The sequence below is a fragment of the Triticum aestivum genome, chromosome 2D (genome assembly GCF_018294505.1).
Source record: "Triticum aestivum cultivar Chinese Spring chromosome 2D, IWGSC CS RefSeq v2.1, whole genome shotgun sequence".
Lineage (NCBI taxonomy): Eukaryota > Viridiplantae > Streptophyta > Magnoliopsida > Poales > Poaceae > Triticum > Triticum aestivum.
The window spans coordinates 567,630,239-567,655,954 of NC_057799.1; the positions used below are offsets into that span (position 1 = coordinate 567,630,239).

Here is a 25,716-nt window from a genome sequence, read left to right on the forward strand (position 1 = left end):
CCATCGGTTGGATTTTCCAGCACCCTTATGTGATATCGGTAAGATCATACTTGGGGCTTTGCTGTCGCTGAGCTTCCTAAATTTTCTTCAAGTCCAACCCAGTCTGGTCGCCACTTTATTTACATGGTCTTGTTCTTGCGAGGGATTATTTTTATCACGATTGATGAACTATATGACTGGATCCCAGCCCCCATTATTCTTACTGCTGTTTCCTACTTCTGTAATTAACCTTTACTAAGTACTGTTAGGTCTTTAGCATAACACTAAATAGTTAAGCTAATAAGGATACCACTAGATGACTGACCCTGTAATTAACCTTATTCAGTTTATGAACATATATGTACGCTACAGAGCATGAAATTGGGAAAATACAAATATAATTGGTGGTTGGTTCACCATTTAAAATTTTGATCCACCAATTGTGTCTCAGTGATTTCTACTTGAGCTAAGACCATGCCAATAATTTTGGAACGAGGGAGTACTTATTTGTTGTTGTGTATTTGATGGTTTGATAAAAATATCATGAAGGTTAAATCGAGCGTGGTTTTGATATATTTTTGTTACAAGATATTACATCGGCTTTCTGGTTTGGAAATACTTATAATCGATTTCTTCTAACTGCATGTGAGCCCACACTTTTGTAGACTACTTAGGATAGAGATGATATGAATGTGTGCAACAAAGTTCTTTACTCGGGAATGGCTTGGTAGGTCTCTCGACTATTCGGTTTCATCTGTAGGATTAAAATTTCTTCAACTTGCTCTCCTCCCACCTTCAATTTCTTTAAAATCGTTGTATTGGCAAGTAGAAACAGTAGCTTGTTTGAATTATGTAAAGTTCATCCATGTAACAGTTGCCTCTTAAAGACTGCTTACAAAGTGCAAATTTGATATAATTTTGCTGATGACGCAAAATGATCGTACACTGAAACTGAAGCCTTTGGAAATTGAAACACAAACCTTACTTAAGAGCAGGCAAAGGTGCAGAGCCAACGGCATGCTCTTGGATCAATATTCTACAGGTTAAACAACATTCATATGTTCTAGCATCTTTAGATTTACATTTTCTTTTTAACAGTCTAATTACTCCATGTAAAAACTGCATCCATTTTGGTATGTGATACTGCAAGTGTAAATTAAGAAAGTAGCCTTTACGGTCTAGATTCAGCATCTGTAAATCATGGATATGTACATACTACATAAAAATGGAGCATCCTTACTCGATTGCATTCTTCTGTTTTACAGGTGATGTTGTTGCCTGCTCTTCTAAACTGCCGCTTGTTTATCATTTGCTGTTTTGCTTATCAAGGTTTGTGCTTTCTCTTTAAGCTATATTTTCTTTTGATTATTGTTTTTGTCTGTGGTTTTTTCTTCTCTGTGGCAATGTATTTGGATCATGTTTCTCTGTGAAGCTTAGCATATTGGTTGTCTGGCTTGATCTTTTTACTAGCAGGAGGGTAACTACTGGAAGCAGTTGGCAAGGCAAGCATTCAATGGATCTCAAAGCGTTGATCCTGAAGGAAGGTAACTACTCAAAGGTATGCACATATTCATGTTGGAGCAGTTAAGTTTGCAAGGATCTGCTGTTGGAGGGCATGGTATGTGCTCTCAAGACAAACGGAGAGAGTGGTTCGAATCCACCTCAGAACGGGTCTAGGCCGCTTTCCTTGACTTTGAGTTGGATCTCATTCTTCTTCCCTGCCCCCCGGCCTCTCACTTCGTTTCGTTCTTCCTCTGTACCCTCGCTTGAATGAAGGTGAACCAACCCCTTGGACTGCTGCGAAAAACACCATCAGATTTCAAAGTAGCCCGGTCTAATTCAAAAATTTCCACTAACGCAAGAGGGATTCCTGCGACTAACGCTAGAGCAAAGGGAAAGGACAATGAAGCAGCAATAAACAGATTGAAGAGCTATTAGTATAGCAAGTATTAATTCAACAATTAGTTAGTTTGGGAAGACTGCTTTGCCTGGATTGATGGCGAGCCTGGTTCTTTATGATCCGGTGACATCTTTTGGCCTATTGAGGAACTGGACATGATTTATATAGCGAAGTTAAGTGTATGGATGACAACTTCCTCTCATACCTCTTTTGGCCTATTGAGGAACTGGACATGATTTATATAGCGAAGTTAAGTGTATGGATGACTACTTCCTCTGATACATGTTATCTGTATATTTTATATACATGGCTTTTGTGTTCTGTCATGTGCGTTCCTGCTGCAGACTTTTCTAGGAAATTCACCATGGGAATTTAAATAATGGTTCCCTGCCCATCAGTTTACTTTCTTGCATTTTATAGGCCACACTTTTCGTATTTTGTTAAAGAAGTGAACTCATTCCTAAACTTCCACCGTATATACATTAACACTGGGATACTGTTCCAACCCAGCAATACTCTGATCCTTCATCGTTTTCTGAAAAAAAAAACTATGAGTTCTGTGTCAGTGTAGTACTATATCCCACTGATGATGCTTCTGTGTAACACGTTTATCTATTTGGTTGCATGCCTTGAATGAGTAGTATATTGAGCACCCCGAGATAACCATCGAGAAGTCTGGTGGAATTTTAAATGATTTATTAAGCGACCTTTTATGATAGACCATTGTATGAGAGCATGTTTTAGTACTACTTGAGCGAGTTAGAATGTACTAGCAAACATGCCCGTGCGTTGCAACGGAAGAAAACCTAAACTATGTGCCTATGGTTTCAGCCTTTTAATATCACTTGACGCCAACAGTGGCTATGATCAGAAGGATAGATGGAAATGCATACTTAGTTTTTATTTGCCATCGCTTTGTGATAACTGGAAGGTTATCCAGGCACAATGTGCACATGAAATGCACTGCTAATTCAGTTCGAATCAAAACATGATTTTTCAGCAAAAAATCATGTTTATGTATCAGTGATATGTTTATGTATATATCATGGCTGAGGAGCCTAACAAACCCGGACGAAGGTAGTAGTTGGCATCCAGCCATAAACATATAACTGGATATAAGTAATTTTAATTATTATTTTTTGACATGCCCTGGCTATAGTAGATAACATAAGACCCAGGATCCAATAGTTAGCCTTGAACAAATTAAGAGTCCAAGTTGCCAAATCAAAATCTGCTCATTTGCACACGTGTACATAGTTTGAAGATGCCATAACTCATACTCCTATAAAGTAAATAGTAAGTACTAAGTAGTAGATTATATTGTCCTCAAGGGTCTTGCTTGGGAGGATTATTAAGAAAAATGTCAAAAGGGGAAACGTAACTAACCTTGACCAGTTTGCAGCATGGCCGGTGAGGCAACCTGGGGGATTCACATATCCACATTTTACACACTCTATAGAGCCAATAGCACCTTGTTCTACCTAGCCACTCATAACACCTTCATCGTACATTGTTCTGACATGCTGCATTCCTCGATTGCAGTCCATCTGACTGTTGCATCGGAAAGCACATGAATTCATAACCTGGGGACTGCCGAGAAAGCTTCGCTGGACGCAATTTTTTTTTTTGCTTTCTTCGGCCGCTGTAACAGGAGGTACCAATATAATCAGGCAACGGAGCCTGAATACCTCACCCTTGAGCGTGGAGTCGCTCTGAAACTCAGCACATTGTTTGACTGATGTGTATGCAACTTGCACATATCCTGCATAGTGCATACCAAATTCGTCAAGCATCAGTCTGCAATTTGCATATGAACGATGTGGCGCACGTATCCAGCTGGGCTCTAAGACCTCCGCCTGTCAGCCACAAACCAAAGACCATCCAGAAGGCGATTTCGGCGGTGATGCAGCGGGAGGAGCACAAGCTCGCCGGAGAGGAGTAGTTGGGACGGGGGAGAGGAACTGCAGCCGCTACAGCCGTCCATCCAAAGGCACAACAAATCGGAAGAAGCAGCTACGACGAGCATGGGGGCGGGGTCGCCGTTGCCGCATAGACGCCGCGGAGGAGAAGCGGCAACAACTACGGGAGATGTGGATGTGGCGCAGAGCCCGGCAGCCGGTTCGACGACGATGATGAGTATGGCTTCCCCCGAGGTTCTTGGAGCCCTTGCCGCTGCTGCCGCCCACCGGCACCTCTCAAGGTTCTTCTATTCCGCCGCAGCCGCCATCTGGAGTGCCCCTGCTCCCCTGACCATCCTGCTCCCTCGTACCCATACTGTCGCAAGGGGAACGGCAAGGAGGCCGCCCATACTGTCACATCCACGTCCGACGCGACCCAACGATGGGCTGACGTGTTGCAGCGTTCAGGTGAGGCGCTCCTGCAGTGCCGGCTGGGCGTCCGGACCCTTATTCAAGTCAGGGCGTTCACCATACGGGGTCCTCGGGGAAGGTTCCTCCCGTGCTGGTCGCCGCACATACGGCCGGGCTGTGTGCGTGGGTTGGAAACGGCGAGGAGGATTAGCCGGGTTAGACTTTGGAGTAGCACGTACCGATATCGATTCGTCGTTTGTAGCAACCGATGTGTTAACTCGACATAGATATCGTGACGGATACATGTCTAGCACGTTAGGTTTTGCAGCTGATTCTATCTATCCGTGAGTAAGAGTAGTTAGTATTTTATCTTTCTTTTAACTTGGGAATACTACTGTAGCTGTAGTTTTCCTTTTCTTCTGTGTGTTCGCTTGTTAGATTTCCTATATCATCACACGTACGTGCAATGCACAAGCCGATCTGAACTCATAAGTAAAATCTCCTCTCTTTTTCCCAACTTCTTTTTCACGTACCTTTGTACGTGCCAAGTCCACATATAAGTTTAGACACGTAACGTAAGATACTTTAAATCTCAGCCTTCAATATTTATGGTTAACACACAATCAAAGGATATAAAGGGATGATGTATGGAGAACTGGAACCGGATCCTCTAACATCCTCAAGGGATGTCACGTAAGCTACAGTAACCATGACATCCCTCCTTTACATCCATATGGTTAAGCCTAAAATGATTATAATTAATTTGCAAATTACAAATCTATTGTATATATTTACAAATATTACGTACAAACAAAATTATGGTGCAATAAAATTATTTTTTGATTTATTTTTGTACATGCTACAGTAAATCATGTACACATATTTTTGTACATGCTACGGTAACCTAACATCCCTTCTTCGTTTTACACACATTTCACTGTAGCTTCGTGACATCCCTTGAGGATGTTAGAGGATCCACTTCCTGGAGAACTATGAAAGCCTCCGTCTTTTAATATTAGGTATAGATATATTTTCAACTAAAACCAATTTTTTCAAAAGGCAAAATAATTTCTGCATGATCAAATATCGTGATTATCTCCATGAAGAATGCTTTAGACAGTACAATAATGAAAATAAGCATTTTTGGCCTTTGAAACATGTACTATTGTTGGGACATCTGATTGGACCTTTCTATGTAGAAAATGAGAAGTGCTAAGTGTACAGAAACCTGCACTTCATATTTCTTACATGCGTGATTTATCATCTACGATCCTCTTTTATATTGCTTACTTGCATGATTTGTCTGATTGCCGGTAGAAATATTTATGTTAGCATCTCAGTTTGCTAACTTAATACCTTCCATCTTATACATCAATAATGCTTTGAAGACACCGACAAGAATAACTAAATTAAATTGTGCTTGAACATGTCAATTGCAATGACATGTTCTCACCTTTCAACGAAGGATCTCATTTTAAATCCTAATTCTGGATGTCTAGGTGGTTGGCTGTTGATTTAATTAGCGTTTTCGTAGTGAAAATATGAAGACACATTTTCTAAACAACTTTAGGATATCTTCGAAAGAATGTGCTAGATTTTGGTCCTGTTATATTTTCTCAATTCCTATGTCATCTCTCACATGGCTATGTGGTCTCCCCGGTTTTGTCTTTACATTATATCTATGTTGTACTACTGCTACCTCCCACGGTACAGAAAGTATTTTTTATATCAGCTTTGCTCTCGTGTGTGCAAGGATTCCATTCAGGTACAAAAAACATCACCCCTCATGAAGTTACTTCTTTTCAGAGAGAGAATGATCATTGGTTTTTATATGGATTCAGTGCACATAAATAATTAGCTCGCATTTTAAGTTTGGTTTTAGAATTAGCTTTCCAGTTCTGTACATGTTTTCCTCACTGATGATGGATTTCTTCTTCTAAGATGAATTAGTAACTTTAGCACCAAATATGAAGTTTCCCCTAAAAAAAAGCACCAAATATGAAGTTATTTGGACAAAGGAAAGCTTCCTTCCTCTTTGCTATTTTCTCTCTTTAGTGTTGCTTTTTTTTAGAACACTCTTTAGTGTTGCTTTGATGTTCCTTTGTCACTGTTTGATATTCTGCCCTGTGTGGCCTCTGTCTTGGTTTACAGCTCCATATGGCTACTTATGTATACATATGTAGGTTTTGTTTGAACTGTACTCAACGTGCAGATGTTTCCATATTCTTGCCTTCATCTTTTTAACTCGTGAGATTGTTAGATAGTTGAATATCATTGGCCTCTGTCGGCATTCTATTTTTGCAGTTTGAAATGAGTATTGGTCCATTGATATTAAACTTCACAATAGGTGGTGGCATCTCCAGGAAAAAGTAGTGGCAGATATGCTGGACATTTCTTTTCTGCTGCAGGAATGACACTATTGCCCAAGTCCTCAACACATTTTTTAGTAACGGAGAGGATTACTCACCTTTGGTGCTGCAGGCGTTCAAGACCTAGCATAGCTGGGCCAACCGGCCCTTCATGTTCAAGACCCGACCCTGAAGATCCCTGACAGCGCATGCTACCAGCCGGGCATCTTCTTCCTGAGTCATGTCCAGAACCAGACCAGCAGGGGCACCCTGAGCGAGTACTCGAGGCATGTCGTCAGGTCGGAGGGGTGCAACCAGGCCAGCTACCGTGTGTGTCCATGGTTCATACAGTCAAGGTGTTCGCTCATCTCCCAAGATGAGCCAGAACGAGCGCGCTACAAGAGGAACCCCCCATATTTTTCATTCCTTGATAAATGGTTATATTGTTGTATGTTGGTTAAAGACAGTGTTTTTCTTCTCGAATTATGAAACCTCAAACAACAGTAGATATAACATTTTTGTTTGTTTTGCAATCAAAGCTTACATCGAATAATTTATTAGAATTATGCTCCATCTTATTTGGAAATTATGGCTATTTTGTATATTTCTACAAGATACGGCTTTGTGTGCATTGAAATAGTAGCGAGTTGACCTCTCGGTCTTATTCTTTATACATTTGACTCATACGCACAGCCAGCGTGTCTGTGATTTGGATGAATTTCTCTATCCTGTTTTATGTTGTGATGTGTTTGATTTTTGTCTCTCTTCCAGATTTACATAGAGATGCCTCGGTCAGTACTTCAGAATTTTGTGTTCTTTTCGATTGATGGCCTTTAAGTACTTTTTAGTTTTAGAATGATACTGAAACGAGGTCACTCCTACTTATCTTGATCTTGATCTTCACGTCTGGTGGTAGGATGCTAGGTCAAGAATGCAGGGTGAGCAAAAGAAAAAGGAAAACTCTGAACGCTTTTATCTCTGGTCAGTTGGAGCATAATGGAGGGAGCAAGACAGCAGGCTTTGACAGTTTGCATATGGATTCAGCGGATCTCTGCGTTAGGACTCTACAACCAAATCAGTGTGTGTGTGTGCGCGCGCGCGTGCGTGGTGTGGTGTTCAGACATATATTTAGTTTTAGATGACTCTATACTATCAAGTTAAAATGTGTATATTCATCTTATTGTACACAACAATTTATCGTGTTTTCTATTAGAGAGGGTTAAATCATGGATTTTTTTTCATTGCGGACATGGCTTTAGCGTGCCTCTGCACCATTGGGCGCAACGGGTCCACTAGTTGTTGACATCAAGCTGAGAGACAGATCAGTGGTGAACAAATATCACAGTGAGAAGTGTGAGAAGAGTGGTCATGTGGGCCATACGAGCAAATGTGTCATCTTAGTCATAGCCATGATCCTGTTGAAAGCCACGGGTCACAAGACGAGCTTTCTTACGCAAGAGAACTATCAGAGTCTAAATCTTGTAGACCCACTTACAAGATACAAGTGATGGGATGAGCATAGGGAGGAAGGGAAATGAGATACCACGTGCCGGTGCGTTCAATAGCAGCAATCTCCTCTGTCATCGCATGTCGCCGTTCGGGATGAGCATGGCGTCACGGTATGTCGTATTGAGAAGAGCAATGCTAGAACACCCATAGCGATCAATATGCGGATGAGCATGGCGTCACGGTATGTCGTATTGAGAAGAGCAATGCTAGAATACCCATAGCGATCAATATGCGGAAGTGGGCGAGCGCAAAAGCCATAAGTAGGTTGAGTTAGAGGCGGTGCATTGCCAACAGAAGGAGATATAATAGTCGAGGGAGATGGCTCATCGAAAGATGACACATTAGAAGAATCCGCAAGATGCAGATGACTAGTGCAGTAAAGAAGAGGATTGGGGGGAATCATCGGGGAAGCCTTAGGGAATGAACTAGGTGGGGAAGCCGCAGGTGACGATGACGTGGGGTCTACGACAGTAGTACAAGAAGACTCATTGGAATGGAAGAGGGCAATACGTGAGTGATAGGACGCATCAACATCATTATGGTTGGTGAGTTCATGCTTTTCAGGGTCGTGCACAATATTGATAGCATTTGTACTGTCTGACAAGGGAGGAGTAGGTCTAGTGACAAAAACATCAAAATCCTCAAACAAACATCGTAACATAGTCACCTCTGTTGTCAACAGAGGTATAGCTTACAACTCAGCCTTTGCACTCAAATTGAAAAGCGCTATCTGTTTCTTTGTCTTCCAGGAAATGAGAAAACCATCAAGAAAACACAGTAAGTACGAAGGGACGAGCGAACTAGTGCATAGGAATAAGAGAGAGTTGGTGAGAGGTAGTTCTACAAAGATACTGTAGAACCGGGGGGTGACTCAAAGTGGATTAAAGTGGGAGCAGAGACAAACTGACTTAGAATGAGAACGTGATATGCAATGTGTGGACGAGTGACATCTAAATACAAGACTCCCAACAAGATGACGGTAGCGTGTCAGATCAAACAAAGGCTCATTGTAAGAAGCACAAAGGTGGACGTTGAGCTCCATCGCAGTGTCAATAGTGACTATCACTAAGAACAGCACGAGCAAGAAGATATTGAATGAATTCTCTTAGGAAATAAAGAAGCCATCAGAAGTAGAATAAACCTCAGTTCCAAGGAAGTAACAAAGAGGACCAATATTAGACATAAAAACAATTCACTAAGACGAACCATCAAAAAAGGCAATGCACTCAGAGTTGTTGGCAGTGATGATCATGTCATCAACATATAGAAGCAAAGTTTGACCCTGAGCTGAAAGATGCTATAAAGTGCAGATCATAAGCATTAGGCAAAAAACTAGTTGTAGTCATCGCTGAGACAAACACTCAAACCGGACACAAGACGCTAAAGGCATAGAGAGAGCGACAAATACGGCAGATCGTGCCATCAGGAAAAAATATCTAGGTGGTGGCTACATGTATACTTTCTCATGCAAATCACCATTAAGAAAGACATTCTTGACATCAAGCTAAGAGACAGACTAGTGGCGAACAAATATCACAGGAGAAGTGCGTGAAGAGTGGTCATGTGAGCCATATGAGCAAATGTCTCATCGTAGTCATAGCCATCTTCATGTTGAAAGCCACGGGCCACAAGATGAGCTTTCTAACGCAAGAGAACCATTAGAGTCTAAATCTTGCAGACTTACTTACAATATACAAGTGATGGGATGAGCATGGGAGGAAGGAAAATGAGATCCCACGTGTCAGTGCGTTCAATAACAGCAATCTCCTCTGCCATCACATGTCGATGTTCGGGATGAACATGACGTCACGATAGGTCGTATTGAGAAGAGAAACGCTAGAATACCCATAGCGATCAATAAGCGGAAGCGGGCGAGCGGAGAAGCCATAAGTAGGTTGAGCTGGAGGTGGTGCGCTGTCAACAGAAGGAGACATAGTAGTCGAGGGAGATAGCTCATCGAAAGATGACACATAAGAAGAATTCACGAGATGTGGACAACTAGTTCAGTAAAGAAGAGGATGAGGATGAATCACATGGGATGCCTTAGGGGACGAACGAGGTTGGGAAGCCGCGGGTGACGATCACGTGGGGTCTACAACAGTCGTACAGGAAGACACATTGGAATGGATGGACAAGGGCAATACATGAGTGATAGGTGTATCGGCAAAAGCCAAGAAAGAAATATCCTCAATGAGAGAGGCCGAAGGAGAGAATTGACATGGATAGAAAGGACGAGGCTCATCAAAAGTCGCACCCCGAGGAATGCTTATCTGCCGATCGATACGATCCCATCACTGATAGCCCTTGTGCTCATGAGCGTAACCTAAGAAGACACATTCAATATACTAAGCAGCCAATTTGAGGGTCAAGAAGAACATATTAAACGCAACAAAACAAACGAAACGTTGTGTAGCCATGAGAATGACCAAAAAGACACTCGAGAGGAATATCACCCTGTAAAGCAAGGAAGGCTGACTGTTCATCAGGTAGGTGGATGTAGAAACAAGCTCAACCGAAAAGTGACCTAAGAAGACACATTCAATATACTAAGCAGTCAGTTTGAGGGGCAAGAAGAACGTATTAAACGCAACAAAACAAACGAAGCGTTGAGTAGCCATGAGAACGACCAAAAAGACACTCGAGAGGAATATCACCCTGCAAAGCAAGGAAGGATGATTGTTGATCAGGTAGGTGGATGCAAACACAACCTCAACCCAAAAGTGAGGTGGAAGAGATGCGTTGATCTTCAATGACAAGTTGCCTCAAGAAGGTGACGATGCTTAGCAAACAATTATGAGCATCAGCACCACGACAAGAGAGCTGAGAAAGTGTGCCCTGCTTAGCAAGGAATCTGCGCAATAAATGATTGATAAACTCGCAAGCAAAATCTGCATGGAAGACACAAATAGGAGTGGAAAACCGGGTATGAAGCATGACGGCAAACTTCTTACTGATAGATAAGACCTCACTAGAAGAAAAGCATAAGATATATCCATGTGTGTCGAGAGAAATGATCTATAAAGATAATATAGTAGTGATGTCCTCCTTTTGAGGCAAATGGACCTGGACCCCAAACATCGAAGTGAACAAGATCAAAAGGACGATGAGACACAATCTCGCTATGAGGATAATGTAACTTAACCTGTTTGCTAAGTCGACAAACTGACAGCCCAGAGACACACCGCCAGAGACAGATCCAAGAAGACCACGTCGAACTAAGGATGAGAGACTAGATCCACACAAGTGACCATGACGATGATTCCAAAAGAGCAGGTAAGCAAAGTAACCGAGGCAGGGAGACTGGCGGCGGTGGCAGCAAAGGGAAGGTTAAGCCAGATAAGCACCCAGAGGCCTGGGAATTACAACGTCGAGGGCCAACACCAAGTAGAGCATCTGTGTGAGGATTCTAATTAGAACATGAACATGAGAATCTGGAGGTTGAATGGCTGACAAACTGGAAGAATCGTAAGTTATATGAAAATACATCCAGTACCAAGGATCCATGGAGATGTACCTGGTTGTGTAAAAAGTGGTCACTCGGTACAAGAAAAATTAGTAGCAAAACCTGTTGATATTGAACCAAAAGAAGCCGCTAGTAGATACTAAAGTCGCCTAACCTTCGATGCAGTCAGAGTCTCAACTGAAGAGGTTGACAAAGAAGTACTGGGCAATGAAACTAGAAGTAGGAAGTAGGTGTTTTTTTAAAGATCGAAAACCCAAATGTATTTCTTGTTCTTCTTGTTTGGCTTCATTTGGTTTTTGATCTCTTTCTTTTGTGTTCTTTATGGTTCTTTTCCTTCTTATTGTTTCTCCTGTTTATTTGTTTGCTTTTACAAGAAACCACAAAACATTTCTTTCTCCCTTTTTTCTTTTGAAGTTCTTTGAGAAAACAACAAAAATATTTCTTCGCTCTTTTTGCTTTTTCTTTGGAAGTTTATCTGATTGCCTCTTTGTTGAAACTTTGGAAATCTTGCATCTTTGCTTGTCTCTTTGCGTTATTGTTTTCCTTCTTTATTCTTGTAGACTACGAGGGGTGATGTCTACTACGCAAATTTATTCTTGTAGACTCGTGTTGGGCCTCCAAGCATAGAGTTTTGTAGGACAGTAGCAATTTTCCCTCAAGTGGATTACCTAAGGTTTATCAATCCGTGGGAGGCGTAGGATGAAGATGGTCTCTCTCGAACAACCCTGCAACCAAATAACAAAGAGTCTCTTGTGTCCCCAACACACCAAATACAATGGTAAATTGTATAGGTGCACTAGTTCGGCGAAGAGATGGTGATACAAGTGTAGTAATGATAGTAGATCTTCACTCGGAGTTCGTTTTGTAACTTAGGCAAATCAAGTTCGCAGCTAAGCCTCCGAGTGAGAGGGTCGTTCTTCACTCGGAGTGTTTTTGAAACTTAGGCGAATCAGGTTCGCGGCTAAGCCACCCACTAGGGGATTTGAACACACATGCTTATGTGAAAACAATCATGGAGGTACTGCAAAAATCATGTCTTTGATAAGCAAACCGAAGGATTCTTATTACAACACGTCGACCCGAGCGTTTAGGTATAAAAACGGTAGAGCAGATCCGCATTCCACGAGCGTGGCTCGTCTTCTTTCTTGGCTATGTCGCAAAGGTGATACACCCCGTTGTGGAGCATCTTGGTGATGATGAAGGGCCCTTCCTAGGCCAAAGCTAACTTGTGAGGCCGTTTTTGGTGCACTCGGAGCACAAGGTCTCCTTCCTGAAATGCTCGACCTCTAACATTTCGGGCATGGAATCGACGCAGGTCTTGTTGATAGATGGTCGACCGGATCAGAGCCATCTCTCGTTCCTCCTCTAAGAGATCAACTGCGTCCTGGCGTGCCTATTCAGCTTCAGCTTCTGAGAAGAGTTCCACTCGGGGGGCATTGTGCAGCAAATCACTCGGAAGCACAGCTTCAGCACCGTATACCATGAAGAAAGGGGTTCGATCAGTCGACCGATTGGGAGTCGTTCTCAATCCCCATAGGAAAGACGGCAACTAAGTCACCCAAGCTCCAACTGTGTGCTTGAGGTCGCGCATCAATCGGGGTTTCAGCCCTTGAAGGATCAAGCCATTCGTTCTTTCTACCTGTCCATTCGAGTGCGGGTGCACAACGGCTGCATAATCGACCCGAGTGCCTTGGGAAGCGCAGAATGCTCTGAACTCATCAGAATCAAAGTTGGAGCCGTTATCTGTGATAATGCTATGGGGGACTCCGTATCGGAATATCAGCTCTCTGATGAAACTACTGGCAGTGCTTGAGTCAAGATTCTTGATAGGCTTGGCCTCGAACCATTTGGTGAACTTGTCGACTGCTACGAGCAAATGAGTGAAGCCGCTTCTGCCGGTCTTGAAAGGTCCAACCATGTCCAACCCCCAAACTGCAAATGGCCAGATGAGTGGAATAGTCTTCAAGGCAGATGCATGCTTGTGAGACATGTTTGAGTAAAACTGGCAGCCTTCGCACTTGTCGACTATATCTTTAGCCATCTCATTCGCACGCGGCCAGTAAAATCCCGCTCGGTATGCTTTGGCCATGATGGTCCGAGAGAACGCGTGGTGACCACAGGTCCCCGAGTGAATCTCATTTAAGATCAGTCGACCTTCTTCTCGAGAGATGCAACGCTGAGCTACTCCCGTAACACTTTCTCTATAAAGTTGTCCACCTATCACCGTGAAGGCTTTGGATCTGCGGACGATCTGGCGGGCTTCATCTTCATCCTCTGGGAGCTCCTGCCTGAGCAGATATGCAATATATGGCACCGTCCAGTCGGGAGTGATCACTAAAACCTCCATGATCAAGTCGACTACTGCTGGAACTTCAATCTCAGTCGAATTGGTTGAACTTATCGGTTGTGGGGGCTCTTCTGTAAAGGGATCTTCTTGGACTAATGGGGTATGGAGATGCTCCAAGAACACATTACTGGGAATAGGTTTCTGAGCGGAGCCTATCTTCGCCAGATCATCAGCTGCTTGATTCTTGAGTCGGGGTATGTGGTGGAGCTCCAACCCTTCAAACTTCTTCTCTAACTTTCTCACTGCATTGCAATAACCAGTCATGGCAGGGCTCTTGATGTCCCATTCCTTCATCACCTGATTGACCACCAAATCTGAGTTGTTGTAGACCATCAGGTGACGGACGCCGAGTGAGATGGCCATACGCAACCCATATAGAAGTGCCTCATACTCAGCTTCATTGTTTGAGGAGTCGAAGTGAATCTGAAGGACATAACTGAGTTTGTCCCCTCTTGAGGATACCAGGACCACTCCAGCGCCAGAACCGTTCAACATCTTGGACCCATCAAAGAACATAGTCCAATGTTTCGAGTGAACCTGAGTCGGTTGCTGTTGTCCGATCGACTCGGTGAGGAAATCTTCTATTGCCCGAGACTTGATTCACTACAAAAAAATACACTTCCGTGATGATACGTGTTTGTCACAGTAGGTCGCGTTTTCTGTCATGCATGTACATCCATGACAAATTTCTGACAGAATCAAGATAGTCATACCTGTGCTGTCGTAGAAGTGTCCCATGACATTGCCAAAATTATCATCACGGAAGTGTCCACTTCCATGACGATAAATCGCGCGTCACAGAAGTGCTTTCGTCAAGGGTGACCGACACGTGGCATCCACCGTAACGGAACGCCATTAAACTATCGGGTCGGGTTTTGGATCCGATAATCCGTTAACAGCCCCGACCAATGGGGATTTTCCACGTGTAAAATCATCATTGGCTGGAGGAAACACGTGTCGGCTCATCGTTGGGACAGATGTCATCCACTCATTGGACGGAAGACGCCTATGATACGTCGACACGTGGCACGACCCAACAGAGGCCCATTCCTGTGAAAAGGCCGGCCCGTTTGACTTGGTCAAAAGGTGGCGGGCCGGCCCATGGAAAGCCTGTTAACGGCCTGTTCGCATATAGCCCATTTACAGCCCGCTAACCCAAGGCCCATTACGCCCTATCCGAATTAGGCCCAGTAGCGTCATCTAGGCCATCCAATATGATTCCAGCCCGTTTTCACTTCTGGCCCATGTATGGCCCATGACGTCTTTCGGCCCATGAGGCCCTATGTAACTCTTGGCCTATTAACGGCCCGTGGTGAAACTGGCCCGTAATGAACAATGTATCACTTTACACCCATTAACGGCCCGTGGTGAAACTGGCCCGTAATGAACAGTGTATCAGTTTATACCCATTAACGGCCTGTTATTCCGTTGGGCCGTTTCCAGCCCATGTTATCTTTCAGCCTTCTCAGAGCCCATTTATTCTTGGGCTCATTTCCAGCATTCGTTTACTTACGGCCTGTTACTTTCATTTTCTACTTGTGGGCCAAATTCAGCCCGTGGTTACAGTCGGCCCGTTTGTGGTCCGTTAATACGTTGGGCCATTTTCATAGCGTCATCAAATATGGCCTATTAACGATGGCCCGTTATGGTCGGCCCATGAACGGACGATTCCAACTCTAGCCCATTTACGGCCATAATGCGGCTTGTTATTGGCCCATGTTTGGCCAATCGATCATACGGCCCGTATAAGGCCCATTGATTATACGACCTGTAGAAGCCCATTGTTTCTACGGCCCGTAGAAGGCCCATTGTTTCTACGGCCCGTAGAAGGCCTACTGTTTCTACGGCCCGTAGAAGGCCCACTGTTTCTACGGCCCGTAGGAGGCCCAGTGTCACTACAGTAAATATTAGCCCATGGTTATTGTGGCCTAGTTTTAAAAAATAGGTTATTGCAGCCACTAGCAAACCGCAGAAAAAGAACTGCACTGACTATAAGCAAACAAATAAACAAGACAACAAGGAAATAAATAAGCAAGCAACTTATGCTAGGCTATCACGGCTATTACACATATTACATCCACTGGGCATCAAAGTTCGCCACCAGTGCAAATATAGGGAACAAAGCAGCATATAAACGCCACAACAAAACAAGTCCAGAACTGAAACCACTTCAGAAGAGTTCAAGAAACAATATCCTGGGTACCCATAATGCTGGCAAGATGCTTAGCAAGCTTATTAACTTTCTCTTGTTTGGCGCTTAAATCCTCCAGCGCTTGCTGTTGCACAATAAAGTACGCATCTGAATTCTGCAGGGACTTCCTCAGTCCTTCGGCTTCTTGCCGCAGCACAGCTGACTGATGCCTTTCAGCTTGTAGCTGAGACTGAAGAAGCCGAAGTGATTCAGGCAGTGAGTTCGAAGAGCTTGTGCCAGCGGTACTGGCCAGTAACTCGAACACTACATTAACGCAGGACTGTGGGGTTTTCTCACTGTCTACAAGATTGTTTTTATCACCTTTCTTGGAGACCAACAGGGTTGTCTCACTATCTTGAACCTTATCTGCATTACTTTCTCTACCATTGCATAGTGGGGTGCTCTTCTCCAATATTCTGTTTGCATACTACAAGAGAAACAAGCAGACACATCACAGGTTTAGCTTGTAGTATACGAAACTTATTTTGGTAAACCGGTTCAGTAGTAAGGTGGACAGGATAACAACATAAAGAAAACATATATCTATGTACTATGGTCACTGTATTGTCCATATCATTCTAGTTTCTGTTCCCTAATCAAGATAGAGACACAGTTCAACTCATATATTTTTAAGACACAGCAGCATAGACAGAATATAAGTGTGAGAAACTACACAACATTGGCAGCACTTGTAATGTGCATCACATGAGAACATAACTGTTTATACAACTTAAACTGAAATCAACATAGAGCAAGAAGTTAGAACAGCAATCCAGTTAAACAAATAGGTTTAAAACATACCTATTGTGCCATTGGAGTTTCAATTGGATCCTTCAAATTCGAAAGTAGTTGGTATGAGTAAATACAGTGATGCAACAGCAAAGGAGTATGGACCATAGCTACGGAATCTGACCTGAGAATAGTTGCTCTTCTGCTTTAAACGTGGAGTTTGGGTTAGCTGTGGTGGTCTTCGTGCTTTGGGCACTGCAGTAGCTTTACAAACTGCTCGTGTGGGGGTACTCTGTGGTGGACATGGTGCTTTGTCAACTATAAGTGGGTTACTATCCGCCGGGGTTGCGGTTAGATGGGTTGTAGCTGGTTCTCTGCCCAACGGTGTAAGTGTGCAATCTGGAAGAGTCTCGATTATGTGTGGTGGGGCTAGTTTGTGGGCCAGTACAACCATGGTTCTATCTGCATCGACGGGTAGCACTGTCTTTTGTGAAGAACGGGTTTTTGCTCCCTTAGATACTGCCATCACCCCCTCCAATTCAAATGGATGATAAACAAGAAAAGAAATTGAACGTACAGACATTGTATGATAGACAGATGTGGTAATTCACATATATGTTGTCTAACCAAACAGGACAGCATGACACAATTTCACATATATGATGCCTAACTAAACAGGATAGCATGACACAGTTTCAGATATATGATGGATAACTTAACAGGATATAATGGCATAATTCAACATATGATGAGTACCTAAACAGGATGACATGACAAAACTATATGATGTCTTTCTAAAATAGGTTGGGATGAAATAATTCACATACATGTTGTCTAAGTATACAGGATGGCATGATATAATTGACATAATTAATTCATATACTAAGCAGCTGGCACTCGCATGTATGATCTCTAAACTAAGCAGATAGAATTCAATATTGTGCATATGATGTCTAAACTAAGCAATGCAAGACACCATATGCATCATATGAGAAATATAAACATTGCAACTTAGAGCATACACCTCAGGTGGGATATAGGACTGGTCATCTGTCTCTGAATCCTCCTCTGAGGAGCTCCTTGTAACCATCGAGATATATGCTTCAACAGGTACCATTGCCTGCTCTGAAGACCTTGTTTTCACTCCAGATTTTTCCATAACCGGCTCAAATGACTGATACACATGAAGAGTAGTTCAATATACACAGATTGTCGACAAATGGAATACGTAATGAAAAAAAAGATGGCATGAGATAATTCACATATATGACGCCTGGCTCCATGGCGGTGCATAATTCACATATATGATAACTGGCTGAAAAACATGGCATTGCATAATTCACATATCTGATATAGAAAGCAAACAGGAGGCATTCACACAAAGCATGTCTAATCTAAGCAGATGGCATGGCAATGCAAGAGACCATATGCATGATATGAGCAATATAACCCAGCCAAGTTAGAGCATGCACCTTGGAGGGGGGGGATACGGCTGGTCATCTCTCTCCGAATCCTCCTCTGAGGAGCTATCTGTAACCAGCAAGAAATCTGCATCGACAGGTAGCACTGACTGCTCAGAAGACCTTGTTTTCACTCCAGATTTTCCCATGACCGACTCAAATGGCTGATGCACAGGAAGAGTAGATGAATGTATAAACATTGTTGACAGATGGAATACATTATGGAAAAAATATGGCACAATACAATTCACATATACGATGACTGGCTAAACAGGATGGCATTGCATGATTCACGTATATGATGCCTGGCTAAAGAAGATGGCATTGCATAATTCCCATATACTCCCTCCGTTCCTAAATATTTGTCTTTTTAGAGATTTCAAATGGACTACCACATACGGATGTATATAGACATATTTTAGAGTGTAGATTCACTCATTTTGTTCCGTATGTAGTCACTTGTTGAAATCTCTAAAAAGACAAATATTTAGGAATGGTGGGAGTATGATATAGAAACCAAACAGGTGGCATTCACACAAAGAAAATCTAAACTAACCTGATGACATATAAGATGTATAATGTAAGCAATGCAAGGCGCCATATGCATGATATGACCAACATCAGCATGCCAGGTTAGAGCAAACACCTCAAGTGGTAAACATGCGTGGTCGGCTCCTTCTGAATCTCCATCTGAACAGTTATCTTCCTCTGGAATACAATCTGGAAATGCAGGAGGGGGGCACTTCGCCCACCATGGAGCGGCGTCTGCATGACATTATATTCGCATGCAACGGTCTTCTCTTTTTCTCTACATGTTCAGTATGATTGTGTACAATATCTGACATGCATAATAAAAAAATAGTTAGCTTTTGTAAGGCCTAAGGGGTGCATGCAAAAATCAAGACTGATGGTAGCAAACAAGTGGATGGATCCAAAACTAATGATAGCAGGTAGATTATAGCTTCAGTTTAAAAAGATAGACAATGGATCATCTATTGTTTGTTGCCCACCCAACATGAACCACATAGAAGACCCCAGATGAACCAGATAGTAGACATATACTATTCGTTGCTGGCTCGATATGAGACCCATGGGCAATTCAAAACTCAAGATTGAACGATAAAGTAGCAGGTAATAATAACCGATGTATAACGTAAGCAAACACGAAAGACTGCGACCTCTCTTCCGGAACTATGTAGTCCTCAGGTTCATCTGCTCAGTCGATGATAGTAATGCAGTTGGCGTGGCTGCCGGCAACGGGGAAGATGATCTGAGGCGGCGAAAGGAAGTCTGCAGGGGGGATCTCTGCTGCAGTGAACGCTTCTGTCGATGGTGCACCTCAGGTGGGGTGGATGACGGTACGCAGGAGCAGGACATAACACACAAAGTTTTCTTTGACGCCTATCTGAAAATGAAGTAAATCTGTAAGGGCTCCTTAGAATTGGAGGATTCTAATAATGCAGGGACAGGAAAAACACAGGAATAGGATAGGAATGCACGTGCAAAACAGAGCATTTGGAAACATAGGATTTCAGTCAAGCTGGGTGTTTGGCTCACATGAATTGGAAGAACAGAGGAATGGAGAAACAAACTGATGCGACGAGTGTACAACCTCTTTGGCATAGCCTTGTGGACCTCAGCATCATTGGGTTGGATGTGGAGGATGGTGATGATGCTGGTGTGCCTGTCGGAGGCGGGGAAGAAGATCTGAGGCCTCTGGAAACGACGCCGAGGGTACTGCTCCGCTCTGATGGACGGTTCCGTCGTTGGAGCAGCTCCGCTAAGGTGTACGGCGACGAGGCTGAAGCATGACAAGACAGACAACGTTAATCTGAAGTGGGACCCTAATATCGTCTGCAATAGATGATGTAAAATACATCACCAAAAAGTGCTAGATGTAAAACGCATCAGCCGCGCCACGGCCGCTCCGACAGATGTTGTAAGTACTGTTCACTCTGAACTTAACTGAAGAAAATGAACTTCACAGTCGAAACTGAATTTTACTGTCCAAACTGATTGAACTAGTAATAGAGCATTGCAATACATGTTTAGGGCGTTCGAGCACTAGTAGCAGAGAAACAGTGATCTAAATCAGCAGACGCTCGAGCAGGGAACGCACTAGCACGGAGCAAGTCATGCAATAGCACCGTGAGCGAGTGCTAAAGCAGCAACTCCTGTAGCTGTCGGAGGTCGTGCAGCAGTAGCAGCAGCGCAAGCGAGAGCAAGAGCAGAGCAGCAGCACGAACGAAAGCAGGAGCAGTGCAGCAGCGCGACCGACAGCAAGAACAGAGCCGCAGCGCGAGCGAGAGCCGGAGCAGCTGCAGCTAGTGCCGTTGTGGAAGTCGCCGCCGAGGAAGCAACGACATGGGGAGAGACGCCGTGGATGATGTGGCCGGCGACAGCGCCGTCGATGGAGACACGCCATGTCTGCTCGGTATCGAGCACCGGCAGCCCCGTGAGATCGAATAAAAGATAAAATTCAGCGGTGAGTGCAGAACCTCCTTGGTGGCGCCGAGTTGGCCTCGGCTTCATCGGAGGAATTGGTGAGGGTGCTGCGGTTCCGGAGGGGCAGGTCAAGACGGCGCTGTGGGGATTGAGGTGGCGCAATAGACGAGGCGAACGTCGGGGAAGCTCCTTGGAGGTGGAGGACGGGGCGGCTGATCCGGCGGGACGACGAGATCGACAACGGATCCTCATCCGGTGCGGTGGATGAGGGACGACGAGCTGTTGCGGTGGACGACGTAGTCGGGGAAGAGTCTCCGGCTGGGCGGCGGTCGGGAGGCCGAAGGAGGAGCGTGGGGTTTCGCGGGTTTTGGCGGCCTCGGTGTACGAATGGGGGGCGAAGGGGGAGGGGGGCCAAGCTTAGGGACGCGCTTGTCCGAAATGTAGGGTAAGTTACCAGCGTACCCCCACCGGTTTTGACACCGCGACGTGGAGCTTCATTTCCGGCTGAGGGGTAGAAGGGGGATTTCGCGTGTCTGGGCTGCGGGAGCGATTTCGGATGAGGAGGGAGTTCTCGCGCACGTCCAAATTTTGGCATAACAAGGCGCGACGCGGGTTGAAGAAGCGGGAGTTTCAAAGCAGGTGAGACAAAAGATACTCGAGCTTGAAAATTCCGGGATAACAAGGTGCAGATTCCTTGTTCGGCAGAACAAACTTAACGTGTAAAAAAACAATTCATACAAGACACAAGAGAGTCGTGTCCCCTTTTACTATATTGCTATAGATGCCATTGAAAAAACTACAAGAAAAATGTAAAAAGAATCGGGAGAACAAGATTACCCTGCACAGTACCAAATCGATTCGCACTTCCCTCAACAACAACAAAAAACAAATCAATTCCCACCAAATAAAGAGTAATGTCCCTTTTTATATGATTACAAATGCCATGATCTCGAATTTCAATTTTTGAATCCACGTCATGTTGAATTCGAATATATCGTTAGGTGACGTTGCGGTTTATAATTGATGTAGTCGTACATTTTGATCTTCCATCATATATGAACATTTTACTCCACCATGTGAACATATATATTGTCGTCTACCATATGGACTAAATTTGAATCAAATTTCCTTATTTGAATACGATTGTTGTCAAGTTATACAATAATTTAAATATTATCTTGATAACAAAAAACATACATATAGCAGTAATCATATTTCACTATGAACTACATGTACCATACGCTCTCCAATTCAAATATTTGTATCCATTTTATGTTGAATTCAAATCATAGTACATTATTGGTCTAGGTAGCGAGATGTTTGGGATAATCAAAACCCTGTTTTCATACGTATAATTTTTGGCTGAATTGGGACAAGTTTTGGTATAAGCCTCTTGCAAAACCGGAGATTCTCTCAACAAGCCTCGTGATTCCGAGAGGGAACGTGTCACCTTTGTGTGCGAAACGATATACGCTGCCTCCCCCCAGATTTTATTTACAGAGGCAACATAGAACTATATGAGTGCCCTGTTAAATTTTGGAATTATTTCGGGTTCATTTGGCCTTTTTATACATTAATTGAGTTTCTGGACTTTTAATGTGCATAATCTAAATATGAATTGCATGCACATGCTCCGGTGCACCAAAGTGGGTTGAAAAATCACATGTGTGTCCTTGGTTGAATTACTAGGTCCCATGAAAGAAATGAGAATGAAATTCAAACATCTGGGCATCTTGACTCGGCCGAGAACATCGGGAAACTTTGATTTTAAATTCATGTAAATCCAAAACTCGCCTGGAAATCATGAAACTTGGCATGGTGTCATGTCATGGCACTAACATGTTGTGGTAAAAAATTGGGCCGATTTGGAAGCTCGTGGTTCTAAGAGGGAACGTGCCACCTTTGAATGTGAAACGATATACGCTGCCCCCCCTTGAGTTTCTTAACAAAGGCAACATAGAACTACATTAGTGCCCTGTTAAATTTTGGAATTATTCCGGGTTCGTTTGTCGTTTTTTATACATTAATTGAGTTTCTGGTCATTTAATGTGCATAAGTCAAATTTAAACTACAAGCACATGCTCTCGTGCACCAAAGTTGGTTGAAAAATCACATTTGTGTCCTCGGATGAATTTCTAGGTCCCATGCAAGAAATGAGAATAAAATTAAAACATCTGGGCATTGTGGCTCGGCCGAGAACATTGAGAAACTTGGTTTTAAAATTCTTGTAAATCCAAAACACGTCTGAAAATCATGAAACTTGGCATGGATGTCATGCCATGGTACTACCATGTTGTGGTAAAAAATTGGCCGAGTAGGAACAGATTTTGGTATAAGCTTCTTGCAAACCGAAGCTTCTCTCAAGAAGGCTCGTGGTTCTGAGAGGGAACGTGCCACCTTTGAGTGCGAAACGATATACGTTGTCCCCCTTGAGTTTATTTATAAAGGCAACATAGAACTACATGAGTGCCCTGTTAAATTTTGGAATTATTCCGGCTTCGTTTGGCCTTATTTACACATTAATTGAGTTTTTGGTCATTTAATGTGCATAATTCAAATTTGAACTACAAGCACATGCTCCCGTGCACCAAAGTTGGTTGAAAAATCACATTTGTGTCCTCGGGTGAATTTCTACTCCCTCCTTCCATCTATATAGGTCCTAATGCGTTTTTTGAGGCTAACTTTGACCAAACGTTAGAGCAATAATATATGACATGCAACTTACACAAAGCATACCTTCAAATTTGTATGTCAAAGGAGCTTCCAATAATATAATTTTCATAGTATACATCTCATGTGCTATTAATCTTGTCAATAGTCAAAGGAGGGAGTAGGTCCCATGCAAAAAATGAGAATAAAATTCAAACATCTGGGCATCGTGGCTCGGTCGAGAACATTGAGAAACTTGGTTTTAAAATCATGAAACTTGGCATGGTGTCATGTCATGGTAGTACCATGCCGTGGTAAAAAAAATTGCCGAATAGGAACAAATTTTGGTATAAGCTTCTTGCAAATCGGAGCTTCTCTCAAGAAGGCTCGTGGTTCTGGGAGGGAATGTGTCACCTTTGTGTGCATAATTCAAATTTGAAATACAAGCACATGTTCCAGTGCACCAAAGTTGGTTGAAAAATCACATGTGTGTCCTCGGGTAAATTTCTAGGTTCCATGCAAGAAATGGGAATGAAATTCAAAATTCTGGGCGTCGTGGCTGGGTTGGAAACATTGAGAAACTTAGTTTTTTAATTCCTGTAAATCCAAAACACGCATGAAAATAATGAAACTTGGCTTGGTGCCATGACATGGCACCAACATGCTGTGGTAAATTTGCAGTCCGATTTGCGAAGGCACACACATTAACAATCAACAAAGTCATTTTGGAACAAGTGTTGTCACGTTACAATCGGAAACACAAGTATTATTGAAACCGTGGGCGTTCTGCTTACTAGTACCATTTACGTGCCGCCACGCGTCCCCTTTTTTTATTAGCCAGGAGGCGCCGTGCAGGGTAGCTATTGGAGTACGAGAGGCGTGCGATCAGACCCCTGCGCGTGCTTATCGGGAGGAGAGCCCTTTGACCTCCATCTGCCGTCCACCTCTCTCCCAAGGTCTCCATTAATGGCGCCCGAGCCTCTGTTTAATGGCGTGGCTATGTCTCACTCGACTGAGATTTGAGAGAGAAAAAAGAAAATCTGAAAGCACGGATCTTGATGTAAGATCCGACGGACCTATATAGCAAGACTGATGAATATATAAGGATGATTAATTTTTTTTGATCAAAGAAGGGCTTGCCCCTTCCGATTTTCATTACTGAAAACCACCACAATTCACAAGAAGTTCAGCACAACTCCAGCCTAACACGAAGGACTAAAAGCTACCAGATTGAAATCGCAACATCCCAAGAGGCCAACAAAGGCCAAATATTCGCGCCAGAACCCAACATTTCACAACCGACGACACAATCCACATCCTAAACCGATTATTACATCAAAAGAAACCAGGAAACTGAAGGAAGCCCAGCAGCAACTAGAAGAACAGCAACGCCAGGGTCGCCACAGCAAGAGTTTTCTTCATTCCAGCCTCGCAACATTGATCTTCCACAAAAAGATAAGGACGATTAATTGTCTTGCATAATTAGAAAGATAATTAAAAAAGCCACATGCGGCTACGCCCGAAATACACAAGGGGAAAAGAAGAAGGAAGACAAGGATCTGGCTCGCTGATCTCTACTTTCTTGATGCGTTGCTGCAGGCCGCGGGAACTAGTCTCCGCGGCGAGCGGCGATGAGCTCTTTCGTGTCCTCAAGACGCTGCTTGAGAACATCCACAGATTCCTCCACCAGCCTTTGGCGCTCGTTGCGAAGCATGTCATTCTCGTCCATAAGTTTCTTGACGAAGACGCCGGTCCTCTTGAACAAGGCACTGGTCTCCTCCTGCTGGTCTGCACTTCAGACGATCTTCTCCCTCAACAGGTCGCGCTCGGCCCGGAGCCTCTCATTTCCCTCCCTTAGTTGCCGGATGACGCCGGTAGCCTGTTCAAACGAGGCTTTCATGTCATCCTGCAACCTCGCCCAGCCGGAGATCTGATCCATCTGGCTATGGATGATTGCATGCATGCGCCTGTAACAGTCGTCGCCTGCCCGCGAGAAATTTTCCCAGGCCGCCGCGGCGCGGCGAGACATCTCTGCTGCTTCCGCAGCGCGGCCGGGCCAGTCTGCTGCATCGACGGCGCGACTGGATCTCCGTGATGCTTCACCGGCGCGGCAGGACCTCTGTGCTGCTACTTCCGCGCGGCGGGACATGTCGGCTGCTCTCGCAGCGAGGCGGGACATCTCTCGTGCTTCCGCTTTCATGCTCGCCTCTCCCTGGTGGCAATCTCTCGACCCAGAACTCATGCTGGCCATGGCAGACGCAAGGGAAGGATGCTGAATGACTTGTTTGTTTTTGTGGATGAGGAGTTGAGGAGGAATGTGCAGTCATCTTGGCATACTAGTATTTATAACCGAGTACTAATACGCTCCTAAGTGGGAAACCGTTTAG

The 25,716-nt window shown here is 43.8% G+C and overlaps 1 protein-coding gene across 12 annotated transcripts in view; it reads left to right on the forward strand.

The window, feature by feature from the left end:
* The window catches only part of LOC123054554 (uncharacterized), a 3,526-nt gene extending 1,326 nt beyond the window's left edge, over window positions 1-2,200 (forward strand). For 6 of the 12 annotated variants that reach the window (XR_006426235.1, XR_006426230.1, XR_006426228.1 and 3 more), the window contains 2 exons: window positions 1,245-1,308; window positions 1,453-2,200. Coding sequence is in view for 2 of the 12 variants with exons in the window: in XM_044478341.1 (XP_044334276.1) it covers window positions 904-1,021; window positions 1,245-1,308; window positions 1,450-1,537; window positions 1,756-1,917 (432 nt within the window). In the remaining 10 variants the exon portion in view is untranslated. Of the gene's footprint in view, window positions 1-6; window positions 1,022-1,244; window positions 1,309-1,449 lie in introns of those variants that run through there. The other 6 variants (XR_006426231.1, XR_006426232.1, XR_006426233.1 and 3 more) reach the window with 4 other exon arrangements.
* Window positions 2,201-25,716: the final 23,516 nt, after the last annotated feature.